The 27,519-nt window shown below is 42.2% G+C and overlaps 1 protein-coding gene across 1 annotated transcript in view; it reads left to right on the forward strand.

Annotated features, from left to right (window-relative positions):
* Nucleotides 1-27,519, forward strand: part of WDR27 (WD repeat domain 27) — a 577,860-nt gene that overhangs the window by 351,484 nt on the left and 198,857 nt on the right. Inside the window, exon 23 of the mRNA XM_077486311.1 lies at nucleotides 16,319-16,421. Coding sequence (XP_077342437.1) covers nucleotides 16,319-16,421 — 103 coding nt within the window. The remainder of the gene's footprint in view (nucleotides 1-16,318; nucleotides 16,422-27,519) is intronic.

Raw genomic sequence — 27,519 nt, forward strand, 5'->3', positions numbered from 1 at the left:
ATTGTTTACAATGTTGAGTGCTATTGATGCAAAGAAAGAAAAAGTTCACGAGGCAGCGGCTTTACTGGGACAATTAGGAGAATTGGAGAGAGTTGGAGACAGGGTTAAACAAAGGAGTGTGGAAGAGAAAGATCCTGTAGAGAGGTTGAAGATTACACGAAGAGAATTATTTTTAGATCTTTTGCAGAGCGGTGTACCAATATCAGAGATTGATGGCATACAAACAGGTTCTCTAGCTTGCCTAAGAAGGTGGCAACCAGTGATGTAGAGGATTTGCCTGTGTTTCCTTCTGCCCCTCCTGTGGAGAGAAAGTCAAACCCTTATGGGGCGGCAGCAGAAGAATTAATGAAACACAAAAAGAAATTTGGGAGCAGAGGATGGGAAGTGCCCACTCCTCTGGAATGACAGGAGGGCGGATCCTCTGTGCCACTGGTTCAAGTTAACATGCTGAAATCAGGGGATCACCGCCCATATGTATCAGTGGCAATATATTGGCAAGGACAAAATAGACCACAAAGGGTTACTGCATTGTTAGACACAGGAGCTGAAGTGACTTTGTTTCACAGCATCAAAAGTCAAAAACATCAGACCACAGGGGTAGTGGCAGTTGAAGGGCTGGGAGGACAACACACATGGGCGCACAAGGTATACTGCAGATTGCAAATTGGAAAAGGCCCCATATTTAAGGCACAAGTTTTAATATCTGAGCTACCTGATAACATACTGGGAATGGATATCTTGAGGGGTCAGACAATCCAAACTGATGCAGGTGTGTTTTCATTTGGTAACTCAGTGCGTTCCTTCTTTGTGTCTGCAGTAAAACCTATCATCAGGGGACATGCAAAGTGGACGCCAGTGTACATCCCTCCGCCCAAAGACCCTGTTAATCTCAAGCAGTACCGCATACCTGGAGGACACCAAGAAGTGACTGACACAATAAAGGCCTTGCTGGATGTAGGAGTATTCAGGCCTGCGGTGAGCCCCTTTAACTCGCCTATTTTTCCTGTAAGGAAACCAGATGCAACTTATAGGATGAGAATAGACTATCGAGCGTTAAACAAAGTGGCTCCACCCCTTGCAGCAGCTGTCCCAGATATGGTGTCACTTGTAGAGACTATTTCTCAAACTGCTGGAGAATGGCATGCGGTACTGGATTTAGCAAATGCATTTTTCTCCATTTCTATTGATAAGGAATCACAAGATCAATTTGCTTTTTCTTGGGATGGAAAACAGTATACAGCCAATGTTGTCCCTCAGGGCTATTTGCATAGTCCAACAATTTGCCATGGTATGATAGTTGGGCAGTATTTAAAGGACTAACTACTTGGCTAAGATCATGGAAACAAGAAAACTGGCAAGTAAATGGAAAAGAACTGTGGGGTGGGCCTCAAATCTGGGAATTTTTGTGGCAAGAAGGTCACAATCGAATTATTCAAATCGGACATGTCCACGCCCATAGTGGAGATCTTAACAATGATACGGTTGATGGACTTGCACAAGTGTCTGTTGCTAACCAAGAGAATGACACCATTTTGGAAATCTTAGGAAAATGGGCACACAGTCAATCCGGACACAGAGGTGCACAAAGCACGTGGCAATGGGCGCAACACAAAGGCATACCATTAACACAGACTCAGGCAAAAGACATTGTAGCCCAGTGCCCCCTCTGCCAAGAAGCAAAGAAATGGCCGCGAATGACCCCATGCCAGAAAACATTTACAGAGGTCAGCAACCAGGACAAGTCTGGCAAGTAGACTTCATAGGCCCCTTGCCAGGAGGAAGAGGTGGATTGAAATATGGTGCCACAGCTGTGGACACATATAGTGGACTTTTGCAAGTTTCAGCTACTAAGCATGCGGATCAGAAGACAACCTTGAAACTTATGCAATTGCTGACACAGCATTATGGAGTGCCTCAAGAAATCCAATCAGACAATGGCACACATTTTACAGGACAAGCCGTTAAACAATGGGCGGAGGAACATGGTGTACACTGGGTGTTTCACATTCCCTATCATCCACAAGCAGCAGGTTTAATTGAGAGAATGAATGGTTTGCTTAAAGAGCAAATACGGAAATTAACACCTACAAGCACACTCAGGGGGTGGGATAAGGTGATACAAGAAGCAGTGTACATTCTGAACAATAGATTAGTAGGACAGAACACTCCTATGCAGCGAATGTTGGGAAGTGGTGTTGAAAGTGCAGGAGAATGGGTTGTCACTCTAACTACTAAAGGTCCAACAATTCCTGTAACTCAACCCATACCAGTTACAATGCTCCAAGATGTGGAAGTAAGTGGGGGTGAGGGGGAAGTGAATCCTAGCCCTGACTCCCATATATCAGTACCTACTGGCATTTTACAGTTAGATCCCACATGTGATTTGCAGTTCATTCCAGACTCTAAGTTGACTGAGTGGTGTGAGTGGGATACAGAAGTGAAAAAAGATGCACTGGGAGAATATTGTGTTACCCTAGTACCTTTAGAAATGGGATGTCTGAAAAAAGGACAACAAATAGGACAGATAATACATGGGAAAATGTATTCTGCCCAATTAGGTACCAAGGTGTGGGTAGCCCCCAGTGTAGCTGAGAGGGGAAGAGCTAAAGGAAGGAAGGGAGAAATTGTGGCCTGGGGACCCGGGTCCACAGCTTTAGTTTTAATTGAACAGGAAGACCAACCTATTTATGTTCCTATCCACAGATTGTTGCCATTGCCATGAGGACACTACTATGGCTTCAGATGATGACCAGCCTCGTTTTTGGTGGAACAGCACAGAAGAACTTCTTCCATGAGACTCTGAAAGCAACAGCTCATGTTTTTAATGTTACAAACTGTTGGGTGTGTGGACAAACACCCCACGCTGCACCTGAAGGCATACCATTATATGGACTACCAGTTAACATTAGCTGGTTGCCTTTGGATGATCCTTGGAGAATAGCAATAATGAATAGAGCTATGGACAGTTTGACTAATCCATCATGTAAAAACATACCAACTAATTTTGGCCCAGAGGAATATTCTATAAAGTTATCCCGTAAAGCCACTGGTGTATTGTGTGTACAAAGACCAGTTCATATTCCATAGAACTGGGAAATAGTAATTGTGATTATGTAGTAACAGATCATTGGAATAATATCGCTATGGTGCAGGTGGTGGGGAGAGGAGAAGTATTTGATTTTGAAGTAGATGGGTACCGCATAGGAGGATCTGCATTTAAAAATGATACACATGTGTGTGTGGCCAAAGATAGTGCCCTTATTAGCTGTGTAAATCTGTCTAAAAATCAAACATGAGCAGATATGTTTTGGCAGTACTGGATTCACCAAACTACTTGTACTCCATTGCCTTATCAATTCTATTTTATATGTGGTTTGAACGCTTATAAATGGCTACCACCAAATTGGTCAGGGAGCTGCTATATTGGACATGTAGTACCAAAAGTCCGTATAGTTTTTAATAATCCACCTGGGAGGGTAAGGAATTGGAAAAGGAGCATAGGTTCCTCAGAAATACAAGATATACCCGAGGGGTGGGATGTCACTGAAGGAGATAGATTGGCTATGATTATTCTTCCTCAGTATGTAGTGGCTCGGACAGTGCAAATGCTGAGGAGAATGTCTAAAATCATAGAATATGCGTTCAATAAAACATTTGATAGTATTGATGCTCTTACAGAAGAGGTTAGGCAAATGAGATTGGTGGTACTACAAAACAGAGCTGCTTTAGATTTTATTCTTGCTGCCAAGGGAGGGGTATGTGCTTTAATTGGGGATGAATGTTGTTCCTATATTACAGATAGTAGTGAAAACATTGAGTAAGAATTAACAGAGGCCCGAAAAGCTGTTGGTAAACTTCATTCTATCTCTAATGATGGGATATTTGCGTGGCTTGGTCAACTGGGGCAACAAGTGGTTATGTATATTGCATGGTTTATTTTATTAGCATTAGGAATTTTTATTATAGTGAAGATTATTTTTGTCTGTATTAGTAAATGTACAACATCTACTATTGAGGCTTTACCTATACGTAAGTCTGTAGATTATGTCTATGACTTGAGTTCATTGTGAATCAAGGGGTGGAATGTAGTACGGGTCTATATTTATCATTGATTTACAAAGAACTTGGGATAATGAGTTATTAAATATGATATTTTTAAGGCGATTGCTTATATGTATATATATATATATATATATATATATATGTGTATGTTTCTGCATACATTGATTTCACTGAGCTCACAGATAGTCAGTCACTCACAGATGGCCACATTGTCTTGGGACCATTGTGGCTAGTCTTTTGTGGGTGCCAGATAAAACCAGCTTTTTCGCGCTTCTTTCAAGCCTATACATTGGCAGACAATACAGAAGGCCATTGAACTTCATCTAGGGTGGCAAGTGCCTAGGACTTTGAAAGACTGTCGTCTCCAGAAGCTGAAGAAGCTACAGGGGTTCCGTGGATTGAATGCTGAATGAATTTTTATCCTTGTATTGTATCATCTGTAACACATCTGTAACCGAAGCGAAGTAAATCTACTTTTTATTACATTCTATGTGTGTGTTTTAATCCTTGCATTTACTGATCACATATCTGAAAGGGTAAATATCTAAATGAACCTATGGTTAAATATAACACACAATTTAACCCCTTATTACACTTCCCATCATAGTCGTTCCTCTTCAATATGTCCACCATCTCCAACAGCTCTACAAAGGACATATTTGAGGCCTTAAATCTTCTCCAGGATCGGGACATTTCTGGCTCCGGGCTTTCCTGGCCTCCTCCTCGTTAGTAGAATAATTAGTGCACACCTGCTGTGTCACCACCATGTGCACTCCCCTCTGCGCTGAAGGAGAAGGGGCAGGGAATAGACTAGAAAGAACGTCAGGGGCGGGCAGAGTTTCATGCATGCTCAATGTATATAAAACGTAACACGCGTGCGTCGTATGTACGATTTGTGGAGAAGGGGGAACTGAAGCGCCGATACTTCGAACGAAGGTACAATTTTAACTTGTTACATCACTAGCCTATACTCTAGATTCTAGATTTAGGCCTATATTGGGACAAGAGGTTTGTCTTGTGTTGTGTCTTGCAGAGACTATGGATGGGTTCAACGACCATAGTTTCCTCCCCCTGTTCATAGACAAGTACAGGGAGCTGCCTTGTCTGTGGAAATCAAAACACCCACATTACAGCAACAAATTAAAGAGGCAGGCAGCGTTGGAGAAACTGCTGGAGTTGGTGAAGCCGGTGGTCCCTAGGGAAGACATCACCTTTTTAAAAGTGAAAATTGGTGGCCTGAGGAGTACATATCTGAGAGAGAGCAAGAAGGTTCAGGAGTCCATGAAATCTGGAGCTGCTGCAGATGACGTTTATGTCCCCTGGCTGTGGTACTATGAGAGACTTCATTTTCTGTCAGACCAGACTTAGATCAGGGAACCACTCTCCACTCTTCCTTCCACTCTTCCTTCTACGCTTCATTCCACTCCTGCTGAGGCTTCCGACACCCAACCTGGGCCATCCACTCAGGAAGGTGGAGCCCAGCTTTAGCCAGGTATAGTATTGTTTTACATATTTTTGGAGTAAAAATGAATGATGTTAACTTGATTTTTGATCACGAATTTCTGATTTTATTAAGTGTTTTACATATCAATAGACAGTAGTGGCCAAAATATTTGGGACAAGAATGAAAAATGATGGGCTCAGAATGATAGTCTTTTCTATTTGTTAACAATTTGCAACAGTCAAGAGCTGAAAATTGTGTGTGTTTGATGAACCAAAAACTAAAACTATGTCCCTTTTTCATACACAAGAAGACCTCAGCCAGGAGGAGGGTGTGGACTGTGGCAGCCAGGAGGTGGCTGTGGAATGTGGCAGCCAGGAGGAGGTAGGGGTAATTGGCAGCCAGGAGGTGGGCAGGCTTAGGAGCCTGACTGAATTGCAGGTCCCTCTCCTCCACCTTCCACCTTAAAGGGCCAGAAAGGGGGGGGGGGGAATGTGGAGGAGTCAGCACTCAGGCTGATTGGGGAGGCTTCTGTGGCTCTCAAAGCCACCCCACTTATCAAGAGGCCTTTGCCGCCTTGGCTGCATGTAAACTGCACGAAATGGAGAAGGGGCAACGCCTCATTTGTGAGGAAATCATTGCCAAAAATCTAAATAAGGGGTTGCTGGGCCAAATGTCACCAAAAACACACTTGTGTGATTTGGACCATGCTCCTCCTCTTCCTTCTGCTACACCTCCAACACCACAGCCACAGCCTGAAAGGAAGCGTGGAAGGAAAACCGGAGTGTGATGACCTGGGTTCAGTCTGGTCTGACAGAAGATGTAGGCTCTTGTATGACCACAGCCTGGGGACATAGATGTCATCTGTTGCTGTTCCTGATCTCTTAGCCCTTGTACACACGGTCGGAGAATCTGTCGGAATGAGTCTTATCGGACCGCGTCGTCAGATAATCCGACTGTTTGTGGTATGCATCAGACTGATTCCGTCCGAATCTCCGTCCGACCCAATTTTCCAACATGTTGGAAATATTTCCCGACCAACTGGGCTGGACGGACCTAATCCGATCATGTGTAGAGCATTTTCATCGGACCAAGTGCCACGCATGCTCAGATCAAATTCCTACATCAAAGCTATTGGCTACTAGCCTGAATGTAGTCCCATCGTAACGAAATTACGTCATCACGGGACTGATGAAGTCACGTGACCGCGACGAACACGCGTCGGGACGCTACCGGAAGTGACGCAATCGAGCTCGAGGCTCGTTTATACACTACATAAGAAACTTGTTTGTTTGTGAGTACTAATTTTTTTGCTGTAATAAACGATTATATTGGTTAAAAACTACTACACTATGGGGCTCCCTTCCTCCTTATTTTTTTAACCCCTTACATACACACCAATTGCCGAGGTACCCCCCACGCTGAGTGCTGCTGAGCGATTACTTAAAGGGACCAACACAGCGCAATAGGCAGGAGACGCCAGGATCTGGGGATACCGGAACAGGACCTTGAGGGATAAAGAGCACCAGGAACCCTGAGGATATATATATCATATGCTGTTACCTTACAGCTGTAAGGTAAGGGGACACCCATATTTCGACCACACAGGACCACGTGGGATATATTCACCATCACCACTACCACCACCGATTACATTGCTCTTTTATAGTGCACATATATCCAGACACCAGCACTTTATGCGATTTTTTGATATATGCGATTTTTGATATAATCGCCACCGGCTGTCGCACAAGCAGAATGGACACATTCCGATAAATGTTATTGTTCAATTTTTATATATAATTTTCTTTTTTTGTTTACATAGATTTTAGATATTGTGCACAGCTTTTTGTTTACTCTAGAGGGATTTTGTTTATTCCCTCAACACCAACATTGCTTATGCGTTTATTTTGATTTTCTGTCACTCTTTGCACAATTGAATTACTGAGCTGCTTACTGTTGCATTGATATTGCTTTGATTATTTTATGGTAGAGGACACCTGCACGTATTTTGTTCTATAACTTTTTTGGGCACTGGCACCTTATACGATTTTTGGCAGTTACAACCAACCACTCTCTGCACAATTGATTTATCGAGTTGGTGACTGCTTTATGTATATTGTTTAATTTACTTTATGGTGTAGTAGATATTTTCACGGACCTATTTATCGTCTGGCACTGGCACTTTATGCGATTTTGTCAGCTTCAACAAATCGCATTGGGAATCACTATTTTTTGTGACTGCTTTATGTATATTGTTTAATTTACTTAATGGTGTAGTAGATATTTTCACGGACCTATTTATCGTCTAGCACTGGCACTTTATGCGATTTTGTCAGCTTTAACAAATCGCATTGGGAATCACTAGTTTTAATTATTGTGACTTTTTTTCTTTTTTATGCTTGTATATTCATTTGATTTTTATCCTGAATACTACCATGTTATAGTGGTGAGGGTCCCTTACCATCCCCTCATAAAACATGCATACCGTTTTTACATACCATCCTTTTACTTTATGCGGTAGTATATATATCACCTAATAATCTTAGTGCCTATAGAATTTATTAGCCTCCTAGGCTAAATTCCCTGTTATAGTACTGCGCATCACTACTTTTTTGTCTTTTTACTCTGTAACTGGGGTCCAAGTACCCCACTTCAGTGTGTGCAGCAGTACGAATACTAGATTCTTTCCTGATTAGGCGCAGGAATAACTTCTTTCATATTCTTCTAGCATTATAAAGAAAAAGAGAATGCGCTACACTAAACAATTTTTAACATTGCAGCGAGACAAATGTGCTATATCGATTATGAACGCTAGTTTTACCTGATCGAGCGCTTCCGTCTCAGAATTTATTCTGAGCATGCGTGGCACTTTGTCCATAGGTCTCAGCTACAGACAATCGGAATTGACACGATCGGATCATGTTGTCGGAAAATTTGAGATCCAGCTCTCAAACTTTGTGCGTCAGGAAATTCCGAAGGAAAAAGTCAGATGGAGCCCACACACGGTCGAATTTTCCGACAACATGATCCGATCGCACATTTTCCGCTGGAAAATCTGACGTGTGTACGGGGCATTAGAGAACCAGCCCAGCAGGGGGCTGGGACTGAAGCAATCTTTTTTTTCTAAGTAGGACAACAGCCAAATAGCCAGTGGACTTGAATATTGTTGTTTTGGGCTGTAATATGTTCTACATGGGAACATTCAACTTGGTGAGTGGACTGAGTTTTTTAACGTTCTCCTTTTGATGCCAGTCAATGCAGGACCTTAATACTGTACATGTGTTTTTCACAAAATCTTTTGATATATTAACATTTTATGTTAGCTGAAAACATTTGGTTTAAAAGAGAGCATTCGATTCAAAGTAACTAAAGGTAAGTACTAGGACCACTTGTGGTATTATTTATTTGGAACTCCAGCCTAACAGTTAAAATCACAGTTGATGTGTATATGTGAAAGTGACTATTGTCATCGACAAATACTTTACCAAAACAGGTGTACCTGTCAAGGAAGAGATTGAGCACTTACCTTTCCCCCTGTATGCTCCACCAGAACACTGCTCCTTTCAAAAGAAGTCTGCCAGGAAAGCCAACACTTTTAGGAGTGTCAATTCCCTGGGTGCTTCATGGTGTACTCAGTAGTTACTCCCACAAGCCTTCATGTCACAACAGGGTCGCTTTACCTGCCAAATGATTTACAATGACTACCCTATATAAAATTGTGTAATTTCCAGTGTCACTTAGCCATAATAACTCTTTTACCAGCAATTAATCATAGCATAGGAATTAGCTCAGGAACTTGTATTGAAAACAAAAAGCAGAGTGCTTTTCTTGGTTGGACAGTGTGGCAGGAATGTGTGAATCACAACAATGTATTAACAGAATTGCAATTTCATTGGATGGTTAAAAAATTGACATACCATACATGTAGCTCATCTGCATGTTAAGCTATCTACCTAGACTTCTGCTAAATGGAAATGGAACTAGCTTCCAAACCACTGTAAATAACAAGCTGAAGGTCTTGGCAAAAGACTTAAAGTGATATTAAAACAATCATTTTTTGTCTAAATATACTTACCTACTCTGCAGTGGTTTCACAGAGCAGCCCAGACCCTCTTCTTCTCAGGTCCCTCACCAGTGCTCCTGGCCCCTCCCTCCTGCCGAGTGCCCCCACAGCAAGCAGCTTGCTATGGGGGCACCCGAGACGAGCTGTTGCTTTGTATGTCCATTCAAGCAGGGAACGGCGGCTTGGCCCTGTCCCCTCTGTCTCCTCATTGGATCACTGACTTTGATTGACAGCAGTGGGAGCCAATGGTGCCCGCTGCTGTCTCAGTCAGTGAGGAGGGAGAGTTCCAGACAGCTGAGAGTCTTGTGCAACATCGTCTGATCTAGTATTAGGAGGGCTGAAGTAAGTATTAGGGGGGTTGAAGGGGGCTGCTGCACACAGAAGTTTTTTTTTATCTTAATGCATAGAATAAATTAAGATAAAAAAAAACTTCTGTCTTTGGAACCACCTTAAAGTGGAAGAGAAGCCTAATTATACAGTAACTTTTCTTACTGTTCCCTCTCTCCTCCTACTACTAATCCTGTCAACTTGTATAAAAAAGATCTGTGTTTTCAATCTGCTCCAGTCTAGTCACATGATCCCGAAGCTGTGAATTTCAAGAGTAGTGATATCACCCATAAGCTCCTATGGCCCATAGAAAATTGTTTAGAGATCAATACTCACTGTTAGTTACCACAACACTGGGTGTTCAATATACCCGTGTGATGTCTCAAATTTGCAGGCTCACCAGTAATAAGTGCGGTCTCTGTGCCTAAACACTATAGAGAGAAAAATGTTTTTACAGGGGAAAGACTCCCACTGAGAAGAGACACAGGTGGACCATGCTGCTTAATAAGGGATACATTTTATTAGAAAAATATATTTAATACAAAAAGGGACCAAGACCAGGTACCCACCAACACCAAGATCATGTTAAAAATAGATAGCGTTGTCTGTTTAAGAGTAGCTGCATCACGCTTCAAGCATGCACACACCTATAACAAGGTTATTGTTAATTGGAGTAAGTAATATTTATGGATCAGACTAATGATCTCAGTGACATGCACCATACGTAAAAGTCCATCCTGTCACTGTGTTTAAATAGAAACCCTTTTAACAAAAGACCCCTGTTAAAGGGTAGTTGGTTGAGTCAAGTTGCTAGTCCCACAGAGACAGCCTTAATTAGGATTGTAACAAGACATAGCTGTCAGTGTGGAGAGATGATTATAATCCACAGTTAGTATCCAGTCCAAAGACACAGAAATACAGTTTCCCAGAATGGAATTGCATGTATTCACAGGGTCTAGCTGTTGGAAAAACAATAGTTCAATGACGTTGTTATGAAGTTGGCTAATACTAGCTGAGAAGTAACAAACAGCAGGATGCAAAGTAAAAGGAGGCAGTTAAAGGACCTGTTTTCCGCTTACCTGACCATTCATGGAGCGATATAATCACAGTCCTTTACTATCTTTCTCCGGTCTGGGGGGCTGTATATGCCGTCCTGTATGCTCCGTTTGTTGAGTGGGGTCCGTGGGGCTCCAGTAAGAAGTTTGCTGTCAGCACTATATAAATGTCAAGTCCTCTGGGCCACCATCCACTTGTCTCAGCCAAAGTAGTCACCACTGGCTTCAGGCAATCAACTGCGCATACACAAGCGCAATGAAATACATCATCCGCGACACATAGAGCATCTCTATCATGATGCCAAGTCCGACATGTTTCACCAGGGACTCTGTTTTTTTCAAGGATCTTTTGTATTAAATATATTTTTCTAATACAATGTATCCCTTATTAAGCAGCGTGGTCCATCTGTGTCTCTTCTCAGTGAGAGTCTTTCCCCTGTAAAAAAAATAAAATTCTGCTCCTATGGCCCAGCCTTTGTTGGAGCTCTCTCCTTGTAAAGTCATATTGGCTGCCTAAAGCCCAACTAGACACATATAAACATATGATATATTAACCCACAGGGCATGGAGGATAGGAATATAAAACAGAATTGGCCTTTAGGCTCACATTAACCTTTTACAAATTTCTCACTAAATCTAGGAACATTTATCCAACAGGACAATTTTATCTACTTCAATAACCTAACTGTTACCAAATGTGATGAAACACATTTTTAACGCATGTTGTTCATGCTTTTCAGAGAAGTTTGATGTCATATATATGTGGTTATTTTTACTAACTAATTAGTGCTATCTTAGCAATCAGAGAGGATTGCAGCTGTTGTAGTTGGTATGTTAAAATAGTTTCATCTTCTTCAGCATCTGCTGATTTCATTATATACTGCATAATGATAATGTAAGACTAGACTAGTAATTTGCAAAGCATGGATCACATCTTTCAGCATGCATGAACACCAGGATTTTTTTAAAACCCTTCTATATTACAGAATTAAGCCATCTCCATAAAATAAAACCTTCACAAAAATAACATTGTGGGATGATTAAACACATTGTGTAGACTGCCAAGATTTATTACTATTAGTAAAATGTAAGCATAGAGTCTAACAAGAAGTGTCACCATTCATTAAAAATTATGACATTATATAATTTTGACAGATTTTTTCTAAGATTCATATGATCAAGCTAAAGCAATACAGTTAATCCCAGGAGACCAGAAATTACATATTAAACATTTTGAAAAAATTCACACCTTTCAATTTTTAGGCATGCATTTTGCCTTGTGGTTTAATGTTAACATGTCAGTGGAAATGCATTTGCATTAAAACACATAGCTGTGAATCTAGCCTAAAGATACATATGATACAATTACCAACAATACATACTGTAATATACAAAATAGGGAAATACCAAAAGGCCTCTTTAAAAATGTTTTGATGATTTACACAACTTTTTTTTTTTTTTGGTTTTATATCTTTAACCACTTAAGGTCCGCCTCATGGCAATGTAATGCAATGGCACCGACAGGCACAAGCAGGTACATGTACGTGCTCGCCTTCCAGCGGGTGGGGGGTCCGATCGGACCCCCTCCCGCTGGATGTGGCAGTCCGTTTCGCTGCAGGAGCGAACTGGGATGAGGGGATGGCCGCTGGTTTCTGGCCATCCCCTCTCGATCACTCCTGGCGAATGAGAAGCTTCTCCCGCTGTGTATAGTAAACACAGGCAGGGAGGAAGTGATGTCATTCTCCTCGAGGCGGTCTTTTTGACCAGACTACGAGGAGAACAGTGAAAGTAAGTGTGCACCAACACTACACTGACATGTAGGCACACATAGGCACACAACCCCCCCCCCCATCACCCCCCTGATCGCCCCCTGATCCCCCTTCCCCCTCCCAGTCACAGTGTCACTGATTGCAGTGATCATTTATTTACTGATCACTGCATTCAGTGTCAGTTGTGACAGTAAAAACTGTAAGGGGAAGTAAGTGTTAGGTCCAGTGTAGCCCCCTACCCTCCCAATAAAGGTTTAACCCCCTGATTGCCCCTAGTTAACCCTTTCACCCCCTTTTGCCAGTATCTCTAAGCGATAGTTTTTCTGATCACTGCATTAGTGTCACTGGTGCCGTTAGGTAGCTAGTTATTTTTTTAGGTTCACTGCCAGGTTTTTATAGTGCTAGGTACCCCGATATACTACCCAATAATGGTTTGAACCCCCTGATTGCCCCTAGTTAACCCTTTCACCCCCTTTTGCCAGTGTCACTAAGCGAGCATCTTTATGATCGTTGCATTAGTGTCACTGGTGCCGCTAAGTAGCTAGTTATTTTTTTAGGTTCACCGCCAGGTTTTTATAGCGCTAGGTACCCCCATATACTACCCAATAATGGTTTTAACCCCCTGATTGTCCCTAGTTAACCCTTTCACCAGTGATCACCGTATAAGTGTCACTGGTGACGCTGGTTAGCCAGCTAGTTATTAAGGTTCCCTGTCAGGTTTTTATATAGCGCCAGGGACCCCCGTATACTACCTAATAAAGATTTTAACCCCCTGATTGCCCCTAGTTAACCCTTTTACCAGTGATCCCCGTTTAAGTGTTAAGGGTGACTCTGGTTAGTTAGTTTGCTTTTTATAGCATCAGGGCACCCACCATTTATTACCCAATAAAGGTTTAACCCCCCGATCACCCGGCGGGTGATATCAATTAGGTTTTAGGGTCAGGGTCTGCGTCGCCCCAGGCAGCGCTAGGTTAGTGCCAGTACCGCTAACACCCACGCGCAAAGCATACACCTCCCGTAGGGGTATAGTATCTGAACAGAGCAATATCTGACTGATCAGATCTATACTAGCGTCCCCAGCAGTTTAGGGTTCCTAAAACACGCATTGTTAGTGGGATCAGCCCAGATACCTGCTAGCACCTGCGTTTTGCCCCCCCGCCCAGCCCACCCAAGTTCAGTATCGATCGATCACTGTCACTTACAAAACACTAAACACATAACTGCAGCGTTCGCAGAGTCAGGCCTGATCCCTGCGATCGCTAACAGTTTTTTTGGTAGCGTTTTATATTTAAATCCGGAAGGCAGTGCTTGGTTTTCGGGGTCCCGTACGTGGCTAGACTCCCAAAAAGTCCCCCACATGTGGTATCCCCGTACTCGGGAGAAGCAGCAGAATTTATTTTGGGGTGTAATTTCACTTATGCCCTTAGCATGTGTGAGCAATATATCATTTAGTGACAACTTTGTGCAAAAAAAATAAAATTTTTTAATATTCCTGCAACTTGTGGCAAAATATAAAATATTTCATGGACTCAACAAGCCTCTCAGTAAATAGCTTGGGGTGTCTGCTTTCAAAATGGGGTCATTTGGGGGGGTTTTGTGCTATTTTGGCATTTTACGGCCTTCGAAACTGTGATAGGTAGTGAGGAGTGAAATCAAAAATTTGCACCCTTAGAAATCCTGAAGGCAGTGATTGGTTTTCGGGGGTGCTGTACGCGGCTAGACTCCCAAAAAGTCCCACATATGTGGTATTTCCGTACTCAGGAGAAGCAGCAGAATATATTTTGGGGTGCAATTCCATATATAACTATGGCATATGTGAGCAATATATCATTTAGTGACAGCTTTTTGTAACCTTTTTTCTTTTTGTGTCATTATTTAATCACTTGGGACAAAAAAAAAATTCAATGGGCTCAACATGCCCCTCAGCAATTTCCTTGGGGTGTCTACTTTCCAAAATGGGGTCATTTGGGGAGGTTTTGTGTTATTTTGGCATTTTATGGCCTTCGAAACTGTGATAGGTAGTGAGGAGTGAAATCAAAAATTTGCACCCTTAGAAATCTTGAAAGCAGTGATTGGTTTTCGGGGTGCCGTACACGGCTAGACTCCCACAAAGTCCCACATATGTGGTATCCCCGTACTCAGGAGAAGCAGCAGAATATATTCTGGGGTGCAATTCCACATATAACTATGGCATGTGTGAGCAATATATCATTTAGTGACAACTTTTTGTAACCTTTTTTTTTTTTGTGTCATTATTCAATCACTTGGGACAAAAAAAATATTCAATGGGCTCAACATGCCCCTCAGCAATTTCCTTGGGGTGTCTACTTTCCAAAATGGTGTCATTTGGGGGGGGGGGGGGTTGTGTTATTATGGCATTTTATGGCCTTCGAAACTGTGATAGATAGTGAGGAGTGAAATCAAAAATTTGCACCCTTAGAAATCCTGAAGGCAGTGATTGGTTTTCGGGTGCCGTACACAGCTAGACTCCCAAAAAGTCCCACATATGTGGTATCCCCGTACTTAGGAGAAGCAGCAGAATATATTTTGGGGTGTAATTCCACATATAACTATGGCATATGTGAGCAATATATCATTTAGTGACAACTTTTTGTAAACTTTTGTTTTTTTTTGTGTCATTATTCAATCATTTGGGACAAAAAAAATATTCAATGGGCTCAACATGCCCCTCAGCAATTTCCTTGGGGTGTCTACTTTCCAAAATGGGGTCATTTGGGGGGGGGGGGGTTTGTACTGCCCTGCCATTTTAGCACCTCAAGAAATGAGATAGGCAGTCATAAATTAAAAGCTGTGTAAATTCCAGAAAATGTACTCTAGTTTGTAGACGCTATAACTTTTGCGCAAACCAATAAATATACGCTTATTATAAATTATATTTTTTACTAAAGACATGTGGCTGAATAAATTTTGCCCTAAATGTATGACTAAAATTGAGTTTATTCGATTTTTCTTATAACAAAAAGTAGAAAATATACTTTTTTCTCGAAATTTTCGGTCTTTTTTCATTTATATCGCAAAAAATAAAAATTGCAGATGCAATCAAATACCATCAAAAGAAAGCTCTATTTGTGGGAAGAAAAGGACGCAAATTTCGTTTGGGTACAACATTGCATGACCGCGCAATTACCAGTTAAAGCAGTGCAGTGCGAAATTGTAAAAAGACCTCTGGTCCTTAGGCTGACAATTGGTCCGGGGCTGAAGTGGTTAAGCAATCATATAGACGTGTTCTATATAGTCCATTCTATTGTAAATTTTGATCTAGCAAAGCCATAATGTTTTGTATAAGTGACAAAAATATTACATAAATGTTTTTTTTTTTTTAAATCTTGCTTACCTTTTCAAATATTTTACATTCTTATCAATTAACTACATTATCTATACAGTATTTTAGTTATGTGATTCTATCTGGTTTTACTGATGTTACTTACTGGTTGAAATTCAAAACAAGTGGAAGTTGCCTTTCAAGTTGCTAAATCCAATCCCTTTGTTCCTTTTCTCTACTCTGTTCTTACTTGCTAGGTATACCATTTATTTTTGCTCATATCAAAATCATGTTTTATTTTGCTTTACCTATCAGGTGTGTTCGTCGTTTTGAAGGTCACGTGAACAGGCACCTCCCCTGTGGTATTGCCATCAGTCCTTGTGGGAGATTTATTGCATGTGGATCTGAAGACAGATGTGTAAGTAAGACATTTCCAAGCTTTCTTTTGAACGCTTATGCATTTTTTTTATGAATGTTTTATATCAATAACATTTTAATTTACTAATGTGCTACACGTGAGGATAGATGTTGCACTGCTAGATTTTGTAAAACATGAAACCTACAGTGCCTTGAACAAGTATTCATACCCCTTGAAATTTTCCACATTTTGTCATGTTACAACCAAAAACGTAAGTGTATTTTATTGTGATTTTATGTGCTAGACCAACACAAAGTGGCACATAATTGTAAAATGGAAGGAAAATGATAAATGTTTTTCACATTTTTTTTACACATAAAGATCTGAAAAGTGTGGTGTGCATTTGTATTCAGCCTCCCGGGTCAATACTTTGTAGAACCACCTTTCGCTGCAATTACAGCTAAAAGTCTTTTTGGCGATGTCTCTACCAACCTTGCACATATAGAGAGTGACATTTTTTGCCCATTCTTCTTTGCAAAATAGCTCAAGCTCTGTCAGATTGGATGGAGAGCATCTTTGAACAGCAATTTTTCTAGTCTTGCCACAGATTCTCAATTGGATTTAGGTCTGGACTTTGACTTGGCCATTCTAACACATGACCACGCTTTGATCTAAACCTTTTCATTGTAGCTCTGGATGTATGTTTATGGTCGTTGTCCTTCTGAAAGGCAAACCTCCACCCCAGTCTCAAGTCTTTTACAGATTTTCTTCTAAGATTGCCCTGTATTTGGCACCATCCATCTCCCCATCAACTCTGGCCAGCTTCTCTGTCCCTGCTGAAGAAAAGCATCCCCACAACATGGTACTGCCACCACCATGTTTCACGGTGGGCATTGTGTGTTCTGGATGATGTACAATGTTAGTTTTCCGCCACACGTAGCTTTTAGGCGCAAAAGTTCAAATTTGGTCTCTTCTCACCAAAACACCTTCTTCCACATGTTTGCTGTCTCCCCCACATGGCTTCTCGCAAACTGCAAACGTGACTTTTTATGGCTTTCTTTCACCAGTGGCTTTCTTCTCGCCGCTCTTCCATAAAGGCCAGATTTGTGGAGTGCATGACTAATCATTGTCTTGTGGACAGATTATACCACCTGAGCTGTGGATCTCTACAGCTCCTCCAGAGTTACCATGGGCCTCTTGGCTGCTTCGCTGATTAATGCTTTCCTTGCCTGGCCTGTCAGTTTAGGTGCACGGCCATGTAGGTTTGCAGTTGTGCATTACTCTTTCCATTTTCAGATGATGGATTGAACAGTGCTCCCTGAGATGTTCAAAGCTTGGGATATTTTTTGTATAACCTAACCCTGCTTTAAACTTCTCCACAACTTTATTCCTGACCTGTCTGGTGTGTTTCTTGGCCTTCATGATGCCGTTTGTTCGCTAAGGTTCACTGACAAACCTCTGAGGGCTTCACGGAACAGCTTTATTTATACTGAGATTAAATTACACACAGGTGGACTTTATTTAATAATTAAGTGACTTCTGAAGGCGGGTTCCACTAGATATTAGATAGGGATATCAAAGTAAAGGAGGTTGAATGCAAATGCACGCCACACTTTTCAAATATTTATTTGTAAAAAGAATTGAAAACCATTCACTTCAAAATTATGTGTCACTTTGTGTTGGTCTATCACATAAAATCCCAATAAAATATATTTACAATTTTGGTTGTAGCATGATAAAATGTGGAAAATTTCAAGGGGTACGAATCCTTTTTCAAGGCACTGTATATAGCAATGGTCTCCAGTCTGTAGTTCAAAAAGACCTGTGTGGCTATCAAATCGCTACCTGACAACATACAGCTTTTCCCAAGTACATTTCTGTCAAAAAGTCTGTTTTGTTCATTAGGATGATGAATTGTTCTTTACAACTGTAATCTTGTTCTTTTTTGGTGGGTACGGAGTAGACAGCGGGGGTGTTGCAGCTTGATGATACAATTACTTTTGGATGTGGAGCATTACCCTCTCTTAGGATATACACTAAACTTTCCTTTCCTTGAGATGAATAAGACCCTTAATATTGAAGTTCACATTGATTGCCTTTGGTGCTTTGTATTGAAGGACATGATTAACCACTTGCTTACTGGGCACTTAAACCCCCCTCAGTCCCAGACCAATTTTCAGCTTTCAGCGCTGATGCACTTTGAATGACAATTGCGCAGGCATACAACACTGTACCCAAATGAAATTTTTATCATTTTTTTCCCACAAATAGAGCTTTCTTTTGGTGGTATTTAGTTACAGCTCGGAGTTTTATTTTTTGCTAAACAAACAAAAAAAGATGCAAAAAAAAAAAATCATGTTTTAATAGTTTGTTATAAAATTTTGCAAACGGGTCATTTTTCTCCTTCATTGAAGTGCGCTGATTAGGCGGCACTGATAGGCTGCATTGGTGGGCACTGATGGGCTGCATTGGTGGGCACTAATGGGCTGCATTGGTGGGCACTGATAGGCTGCACCGGTGGGCACTGATAGGCATAGTTAAGGCGGCACTAATAGGCACAGATAAGGCGGCACCGATGGGCACAGATAAGGCGGCACTGATGGGCAAAGATGGGCACAGATAAGATGGCACGGATGGGTGGCACGGATAAGTGGCACGGATGGGTGGCACGGATGGGCACTGATAGGTACCACAGATAGATGGGACTGATGGGCACTGATAGGTGGCACTGATAGGTGGCTCTGATAGGTGGCACTGCTGGGCACTGATGGGCGGCACTGCTGGGCACAGATGGGCGGCACTGCTGGGCACTGATGGGCGGCACTGGGGTGCAGCACCTTTGAGGCAGATTGGGTGGCACTGTGGGTGGCACTGTGGGGTGGCACTGTGGGTGGCACTGTGGGTGGCACTGTGGGCACTATGGGCACTGACGGGGGGCACTGACGGGGGGCACTTACTTTTGCTTTTATTTTACTTCAGGATGGCACTGCGGGAGGCAGGTGGGCACAGGCAGGTGGCAGGTGGTCCCTTGTATTGATGGCCGTGATCGGGACTGATGTCCCGATCACGGCCGCCGGTGATCGGCTTTTTTTTTCTCTCCTCGCGCTGTCAGCGCGAGGAGGAATAATAGCCGATTACCGGCTCCGTTCTATCACATGATCAGCTGTCATTGGCTGACAGCTGATCACGTGATAAGGGGTCGGGATCGACCCCTTACACGGATCGGTGATCAGGCGAGTCTCACGGACTCGCCGATCACAGAGCGCGCCGCGCGCGCCCCTCAGGGGGCGCGCAGGCCGCTCGTAACCGGGACAACGTCAATAGACGTAGTCCCGGAAATGTAGGTCCGCGCTAATGCCGTCATTTGGCAATAGCGCGGATCTGTAGTGGTTAATAGATCCGGAGTTGAATGTATTTTCATTATTATTTTGGCGACAATTGTATAACTATGCTTTTCTTTTTCATTTTATTATCATGTGTTTGCTTTTCTATATTTGTATTTTAAACAGACCAGTCTATCTGTGTATGCATCTTTTCTGAACATGTTTCAATTTGAGTTACAAGTTTAAATTTATATTACTTTATCAATGTAAAACACATAACTGTGAATATCCCATTTTTATATTTATATTTAGAACAATATATGAATTATTACTTTTTTATTATCATATTAGTGTGAATAGTATTTATGTTTTAAACCCCTTTTTGAACTATAAAGTGGAGAAAACCAAAATCCAAGAACAATGTTGTCTGCTTTAGGAGTATATATTTTCTAAAACAGTGACACTCACCAAGTATTCACTGCAGGTGTAACTTCCTGGTGCATGTTTAAGCTCTGGTTCACATTGATGCAATTTGGCATGCGATTTAACATGTCTAATCGCATGCCAAATTGGTGTCAATTGTCAGCATCCGAATCGGTGCAACACCACCGAAACACACACAGATGTCTCTGAAATCGCCCCCAAAGTCGGGATTGACATGCAAGAATTAAATCATTCAGCTGAACTCGTACGATTTCATTCCCACAGTCAGTGTGAACCTAGGCTAAAATACAGTAAATAATTAATTGGCAGTAAATGTTTAACCACTTCAGCCCCGGAAGGATTTACCCCCTTCCTGACCAGAGCACTTTTGCGATTCGGCACTGTGTCGCTTTAACTGACAGTTGCGCGGTCGTGCAATGTTGTACCCAAACAAAATTAATGTCCTTTTTTACCCATTAGAGCGTTTTTTTGGTGGTATTTGATCACCTCTGCGGTTTTTATTTGTTGCTCTATAAACAAAAAAAGAGCAGCAATTTTGAAAAAAAAAACTCATTATTTTTTACTTTTTGCTATAATAAATATCCCCCCAAAAATATATAAAAAAACATTTTTTTTCCTAAGTTTAGGCCGATATGTATTCTTCGACATATTTTTGGTACTTTTTTTAACAGTAATGGAGATCAGGGTTTTTTATCGTGATTGCGATATTATGGTGGACACATCGGACAATTTTGACACATTTTTGGGACCATTGGCATTAATACAGCGATCAATTCTATAAAATTGCATTGATTACTGTAAAAATGCCACTAGCAGTAAAGGGGTTAACCACTAGGGGGCGGGAAGGGGTTACGTGTGTCCTGGGGAGTATTTATAACTGTCTGAGGATGGGCTAGCAGTGACATGACACTGATCGCTGCTCCTGATGACAGGGAGCAGACGATCGGTGTCTTATCACTAGGCAGAACGAGGATATGCTGTGTTTACATCGTCCTTCAGCTCTGTGACACGATCGCAGGCACATTCACGGAGCTTGTGGCAGGTGTGCGCATGTACATGGCGAGAAATTCAATGTAACGTACGGGTGCGTTACTTTGCCCAGCCATGCCATTCTGCCGACGTATATCTACAGGAGCGAGTCGGCATGTGATTAATAAAGGTGATATCTACTAATTTATAAATTTGCCCCTAAGGATTTCTTTTTTGAAGATTTTATCCCTATATTCACCCAGTGATCCAGCCAGTAACACAGTTCCTGTACTAGGGTGACAACACACACTCACTGTTACCCTAGGACAGGACTACAGCAGAACACCCCCCCCCTTTTGTTTCTTAACATATGGGGGTTGTTTCTAATATACTTTCTCATAACATCGCTTAAAATGTGATTTCAGAGTGTACGGGATACAGGACAATACTGGATTATTGGAAAGATCAACAGATATTGAACAGATACAACAAAATGCTTTCCATTGTATATTTAACAAACAGGGAGCAAATAAGAGAAGGAAATGGTTAGAGATAATATATACTTGATAGCAAATAATATCTTGTCATAACTTGTTAAAGAGGAGGTCCAGCCCCACCACAAAAAATTTAATGTCAACAGCTACAAATACTGCAGATGCTGACTTTTAATATATGGACACTTACCTGTCCAGGGAGTCCGCAATGTTGGCATCCCAACCCATCTTTGGATCAGCTGATGGGTGCAGCCGCCACCGTCATTCCTGGTAAGGAAACTCGGTAGTGAAGCCTTTCGGCTTCACAGCCAGTCCCCTACTGTGCATGCGCAAAGCGTGCTGCGCTTTCTAATTGGTCCGTCAGCGGAGGAAGGAGGAGGGGGCCAAACTTCTGAGAGACGGCGCTGTGGCGCTATTTCCGTAAGTGGGGAACCATTCCCACCTCCCCCCTGAAAGGAGCCAAATGTGGCACCAGAGGGAGGGAGGAGACGGATAAGCAGAAATTCCACTTTTGAGTGGGACTCCGCTTTAAGGCTTGTTAAGTAGTTCACACTGGCATTAAAATAAGTCATTTTAGGGGTGTTAAAAACACCCCTCGAATGCCTATACAAATGATACAATGGACAGCACACAGTGCTGTTCACATTATCAAAACATGAAGCTTTAGCATGCTGTGCTTCAAAATGGAAGCCTCATGTTGAGTCAGGAGGCATTTGTAAACTTTCAATGCCTCCCATTCAAGCCTATGGTAATGCTTCGCAAACGCTCTGACAGGCGTTTGTGATGCGGTTGTGGGGTGTTTAAATGTGTTTATTTCATGTAAATTTCCATTGTGGAGCAGTTTTAATGCGCCTTAGCGCTCATCAAATGGTTCAAAACTGTGCATAAGGCGTTTGGAGAGTTTTTTTTTAATCATCATTAACTCTTGTAAGAAAAACAGTCTAACGCCCACACTAAAGCTTATTGATGCCAGTCTAATGCCCACACTAAAGCTCATTAATACAAGTCTAATGCCCGTACTAAAACTATAGGAGCATTTGGTAAGCGTTATAAATTTAGCGAAGTGTGCACAAGCCCTAAAGGTTTAAAAACCTTGTTTCTACAGTATGTAGAATTTGGATTTATATATGATTCTCTTATTTTACTCCAAGTCTATTAGACAAAGTGAAAACATTAGACTGTCTATAGTTTCTAATGATGTGTAAATACTGGAGGTACTTTTGGTAGAGAGAGACCATGTGATCTTTTGTGATCTTTGTAAATACAGAGGGTGAGTTGTGCACAGCAGTCAAATATGAGGTTGACTTACTAAAGCTGGAGAGTGTAAAATCTAGTGCAGCTCTGCATAGAAACCAATCAGCTTCCAGATTTTTTTTTTTTGTCAAAGCTTAATTGAACAAGTTTGAAACTGATTGGCTACCATGCAGAGCTGCACCAGATTTTCCACTCTTCAGTTTTAGTAAATCAACTCCACTGTATGTTTAAAATCACTTTAGTTAAAAGGAAATCTCTGCAAGTGAATTATGTAATCCCTTTTTAGTTGTATGTCGGGAAAACAGGCGATGGAAGCTTTCTCCTCATTCCCTGTTCAGGTGACAACTGTAACCTTTTAGATAACCAATCATTTTTCTTATCTTAGTTACTATGGCCCTTAAACCAAATAGAGTGAATCTCCACACCAGGGACACAGACAGATGGAAACCTGACAGAAGTCTACTTTTTCTATTCTATCCAAAATGAAATAGAATACTTATAGCTTTAGATATCCTTTAAATATAGGTATCAAGAGGCATCTGCACATACATTGACTTGTACGGATTCACTTCAGGACCCTTTTCACAAGGGTATGAAAGCTGATCTGGCAAATAACTAATTACACAGAAGAAATATGCATAAGTGAGTTGTTTTGTTTGTGTTTCTGTTCAAGTTCTGAGATTTACACAGCCCCATCACAAAGCCTAGCCTTTTCTGACAGGGCAGGAGACCTGCTTTTTCTCTTCCGAAATGATTAATACTAATTGTCTTGTCACTGTCCCAGACCTGTGACTGGACAGTGAATGAAAAGAAGACGACTGATGAGCTCATCTCTCTGTCAGTTCTCTTCTTGTATGAGCACTGCATCATAACTAACTGGCCCCTTGCAATTCTTCTCCCTGAGTTGAGCCATGTTGTACGGGTGACTGCAAGATCCCAATACCATGTCAAACTCAGGTTTCTAGACTACTTGCAATAAAAAGGTACTACTGAATGCAGAGCTGCATTAATGTAGGTCTTTTAAATATGCCTTGAGTTCTTCTTAAAAACAAATCACTTAACCTCCCTAGCGGTATGATTATTTCTGATTTTAGGTGCTGAAAGCGGTACAATTATTTTGCATGGAAATTTGGCGTTTTATATTGTAGGCATGTAATTCTAAGGCCGCGTACACACGCGCGGACTGTTCGCCCAACTTTGTCCGTCAAACAGTTTCGGCAAACAGTCCGCTCAAAATTAGCATGGACGGACATGGCCACACATGACGGACGAACAGTTTGCTGAAACCGTGCGCGATGACGTGAACAGCACGTACGACGGGACGAAAAATACGACGTCCTATACACTGCATTATAACTTTCGGCGTGTAAATCCTTTCTGAGCATGCGCGGAACTTAGTTTGACGAACAAGCCTACACACGAGCGGACTGTTCGCTGAAACAAGGTTTCAGCGGACAGTTTTTCGGAAATTCCGTAAAACCTTGTTAGTCAAACTGTCCGCTGAAACTGTCCGCTGAAAGCCCACACACGAGCGGACTGTCCGCCCAAACACTGTTCAGCGGACAAAGTTGGGCGAACAGTCCGCCCGTGTGTACGCGGCCTTAGGAATAACTCTCTTAAATCTGTTCAAACAAGAGTCTAGTAGACATCCCGGATATGATAAAGTTTATAATATAATAAATAATAAAAGGGATTTTAATAAAAAAAATTATTCAATAATGTAATCAAATCCAAAAACACAGAAATTTGCTCATTTGCAGAATTGTCGCTGTCATTAGATTTAGTGTTTGATGATGAATTTCCCCACAAATCTCTATCGCTCAATTCTGCAAGTGATTCTAATTTATTATCGCTGTTTTCTAGTTGGTCTAAAATCACTTTTGACATAAAGGGACACTTTTTGGTTTCTATGGACAATCTCCAAATTCCAGGCAGAAAAAATTGTATTTATAATATAAAAGTGCATGCAGGGCACTGGACAGACCACTAGGGACAAAGGGGATGTGTATTTTTTTATACAGTAATGTAATCTGTAAGATTACAGTACTGTATGTGTTTTGTGTATTTTTACTTTTTTGAATTTGGCGCCAATCTCCGCTCCCGTGTGTCGTAACGTCGCAGGGAACGGAGCTCTTCGGCACTCGGGCACTGTGTGAATCGAGCGGAGGACGGCTCACACACACAGCGTGGAGGACATCGCTGGATCCAGGGGATAAGGTAAGTAACCTCTCCCTGTATCCAGCGATGCGATCCTGAGTCTGGATCGGAGTTACCGCTCGTGGTACTGAAATTGCAGCCCGAGCCAGACTTGGAATTACCGCTAGGGAGGTTAAAGCAGGGTTCCACCTTGGGGAAAACATTTTTAAAGTCAGCAGCTACAAATACTGTAGCTGCTGACTTTTACTTTATGGGCACTTACCTGTCCAGGGAGCCCATGATGTTGGCACCCCAGCCAATCTTCGGATCGAATGTTGGGTGCATTCGCCGCCATTCCAGGTAAGGGAACCTGGCAGTTTAGCCTTTTCGGCTTCACGGCCAGCTCCCTACTGCGCATGTGCTGAGCTTACTGATTGGCCCAGCGGTGAAGGAAAGGGGAGGGGGCCAAACTTCCGGGAGATCAGGCCGCGGCCCGGTCTCCTGGAAAGTGGGAAAGGGGACCTGTCCAAAATGGGTCCCTGTTCCCCCCTCCCCCGAAAGGTGCCAAATCTGACACCGGTGGGGCACCGGAGGGCAGAGGAAGCAATTAAGCAGAAGTTCCTCTTTTGGGTGGAACTCTGCTTTAACAGGCATCCACAACTTCTGGGTCAGTAAAAATGGCTAAATTACTCCCCAACTCTCAAGCATTTGGTATAGCATCCAGTTTGTGCTACATTACACTGAATTTAATGTGGCCTGTAGCATCTGGCCAGATTTGACACTATAGGCACATTATCTTGAACTACTGCCAGTTGGACTACACAGAAGAGCACAATAAAAAGAACACAGCTGAAAATGCCTAGGAGTCTGAGTGATATGTGGGAGAGTCCCTCTAAATACATTCTGTGCTTGTCCTTACTCTGTTTCTAAGTTTTGTTTAAGAACACCGTGAAATGTTTGAAAGCTGACCACATCAATTACCACCCAGGGATCAATGCCATTTAGCAGTTATCACCCGTAAAAGCAGTACCCAGACACAGTTAAAAAGACACTGTCACCTTCCCAATGAGGGCAGATGGTCAGTGTTTCTGCAAATAGTCCCCTATTCTCCAACCCTCTTGTACTTGCCACCATCAATTATTTCAGTGCCAGCTGCAGCATAGATAGGATCAGTAAGGGAATGGAAGGCCAGCCATACACTGTTCGAATCTGATTCCTACTGAACCGGCCAAGATTCAAACCGTTAATGGGTAGGCTGAATGTACCAAGTTGATCGACCGATCATCTTGGATACAACCTGCCTGCTGGATTTTCTTGTATTTATCTCTAGAGGCTGCTATAACCACTAGCGATAATCACTGTCATCTCTCCTGCGGGGATGGCTTCCCCTGCCCTCCTGCCAGGAGAATGCAATTGCTGATTCCCCTGTCAACGCTATCTGTGTTGATGGGGGAATTGTGCAAATTTCTTTCTTGCAACTCGTGGTTGCAGGAAAGAACTTTGCTCCATATATGGCTGGCCTAAGCAAGTTGAGTGTAAAGGAGGGGGTCAAAGAGAGGGGAGTGGTCTTTGCAAAGACAATGTCACTTTGTCCTGCACACTAAGGCCGCGTACACACGCGCGGACTGTTCGCCCAACTTTGTCCGTCAAACAGTTTCGGCAAACAGTCCGCTCAAAATTAGCATGGACGGACATGGCCACACACGACGAACGAACAGTTTGCTGAAACCGTGCGCGATGACGTGAACGGCACGTACGACGGGACGAAAAATACGACGTCCTATACACTGCATTATAACTTTCGGCGTGAAAATCCTTTCTGAGCATGCGCGCAACTTTGTTTGACGAACAAGCCTACACACGAGCGGACTGTTCGCTGAAACAAGGTTTCAGCGGACAGTTTTACGGAATTTCCGAAAAACCTTGTTCGTCAAACTGTCCGCTGAAACTGTCCGCTGAAAGCCCACACACGAGCGGACTGTCCGCCCAAACACTGTTCAGCGGACAAAGTTGGGCGAACAGTCCGCGCGTGTGTACGCGGCCTTAATTTAAAATGTAACTAAAGGCAAACCATTTTTTTTATTTCATTTTGGTTAGCATAAGGGAGGGTATAACCCCTGTAAGTTTTCTTTTGCTATCTGTGTCCCATAGTGGAGATTGCCCTCTACTTCCTGTTCCATAGCCTAAACAGGAAGCAAGAGAAAATAATTTTAAAGCCAGGGAATCCCAGGGTGGCACCAGGGTCACCAGCCAGAACTAGTGTCCCCATTGGAAGATTTATCAGGTAAAGGTAAATATAAAATACAGATTTTAAGACTTTCACTTTCAATGATTGGTAAACAGAACAAATGAAGAGGGTAAATATCCCTAAGGGGGGCACAGACAGCAATACAAATCTGAAAGGTGTTCTAATCCCTCTCCACTCTATCCCACAAAAATAAAAAGTTTTGGCCTTAATGGGGTTGTAAAGGTTTGTTTTTTATTTTCTAAATAGGTTCCTTTAAGTTAGTGCATTGTTGGTTCACTTACCCTTTTCTT

Source organism: Lithobates pipiens, unplaced genomic scaffold (genome assembly GCF_037356315.1).
Source record: "Lithobates pipiens isolate NorthernLeopardFrog02 unplaced genomic scaffold, aLitPip1_a1.2 Scaffold_18, whole genome shotgun sequence".
Classification (NCBI taxonomy): domain Eukaryota; kingdom Metazoa; phylum Chordata; class Amphibia; order Anura; family Ranidae; genus Lithobates; species Lithobates pipiens.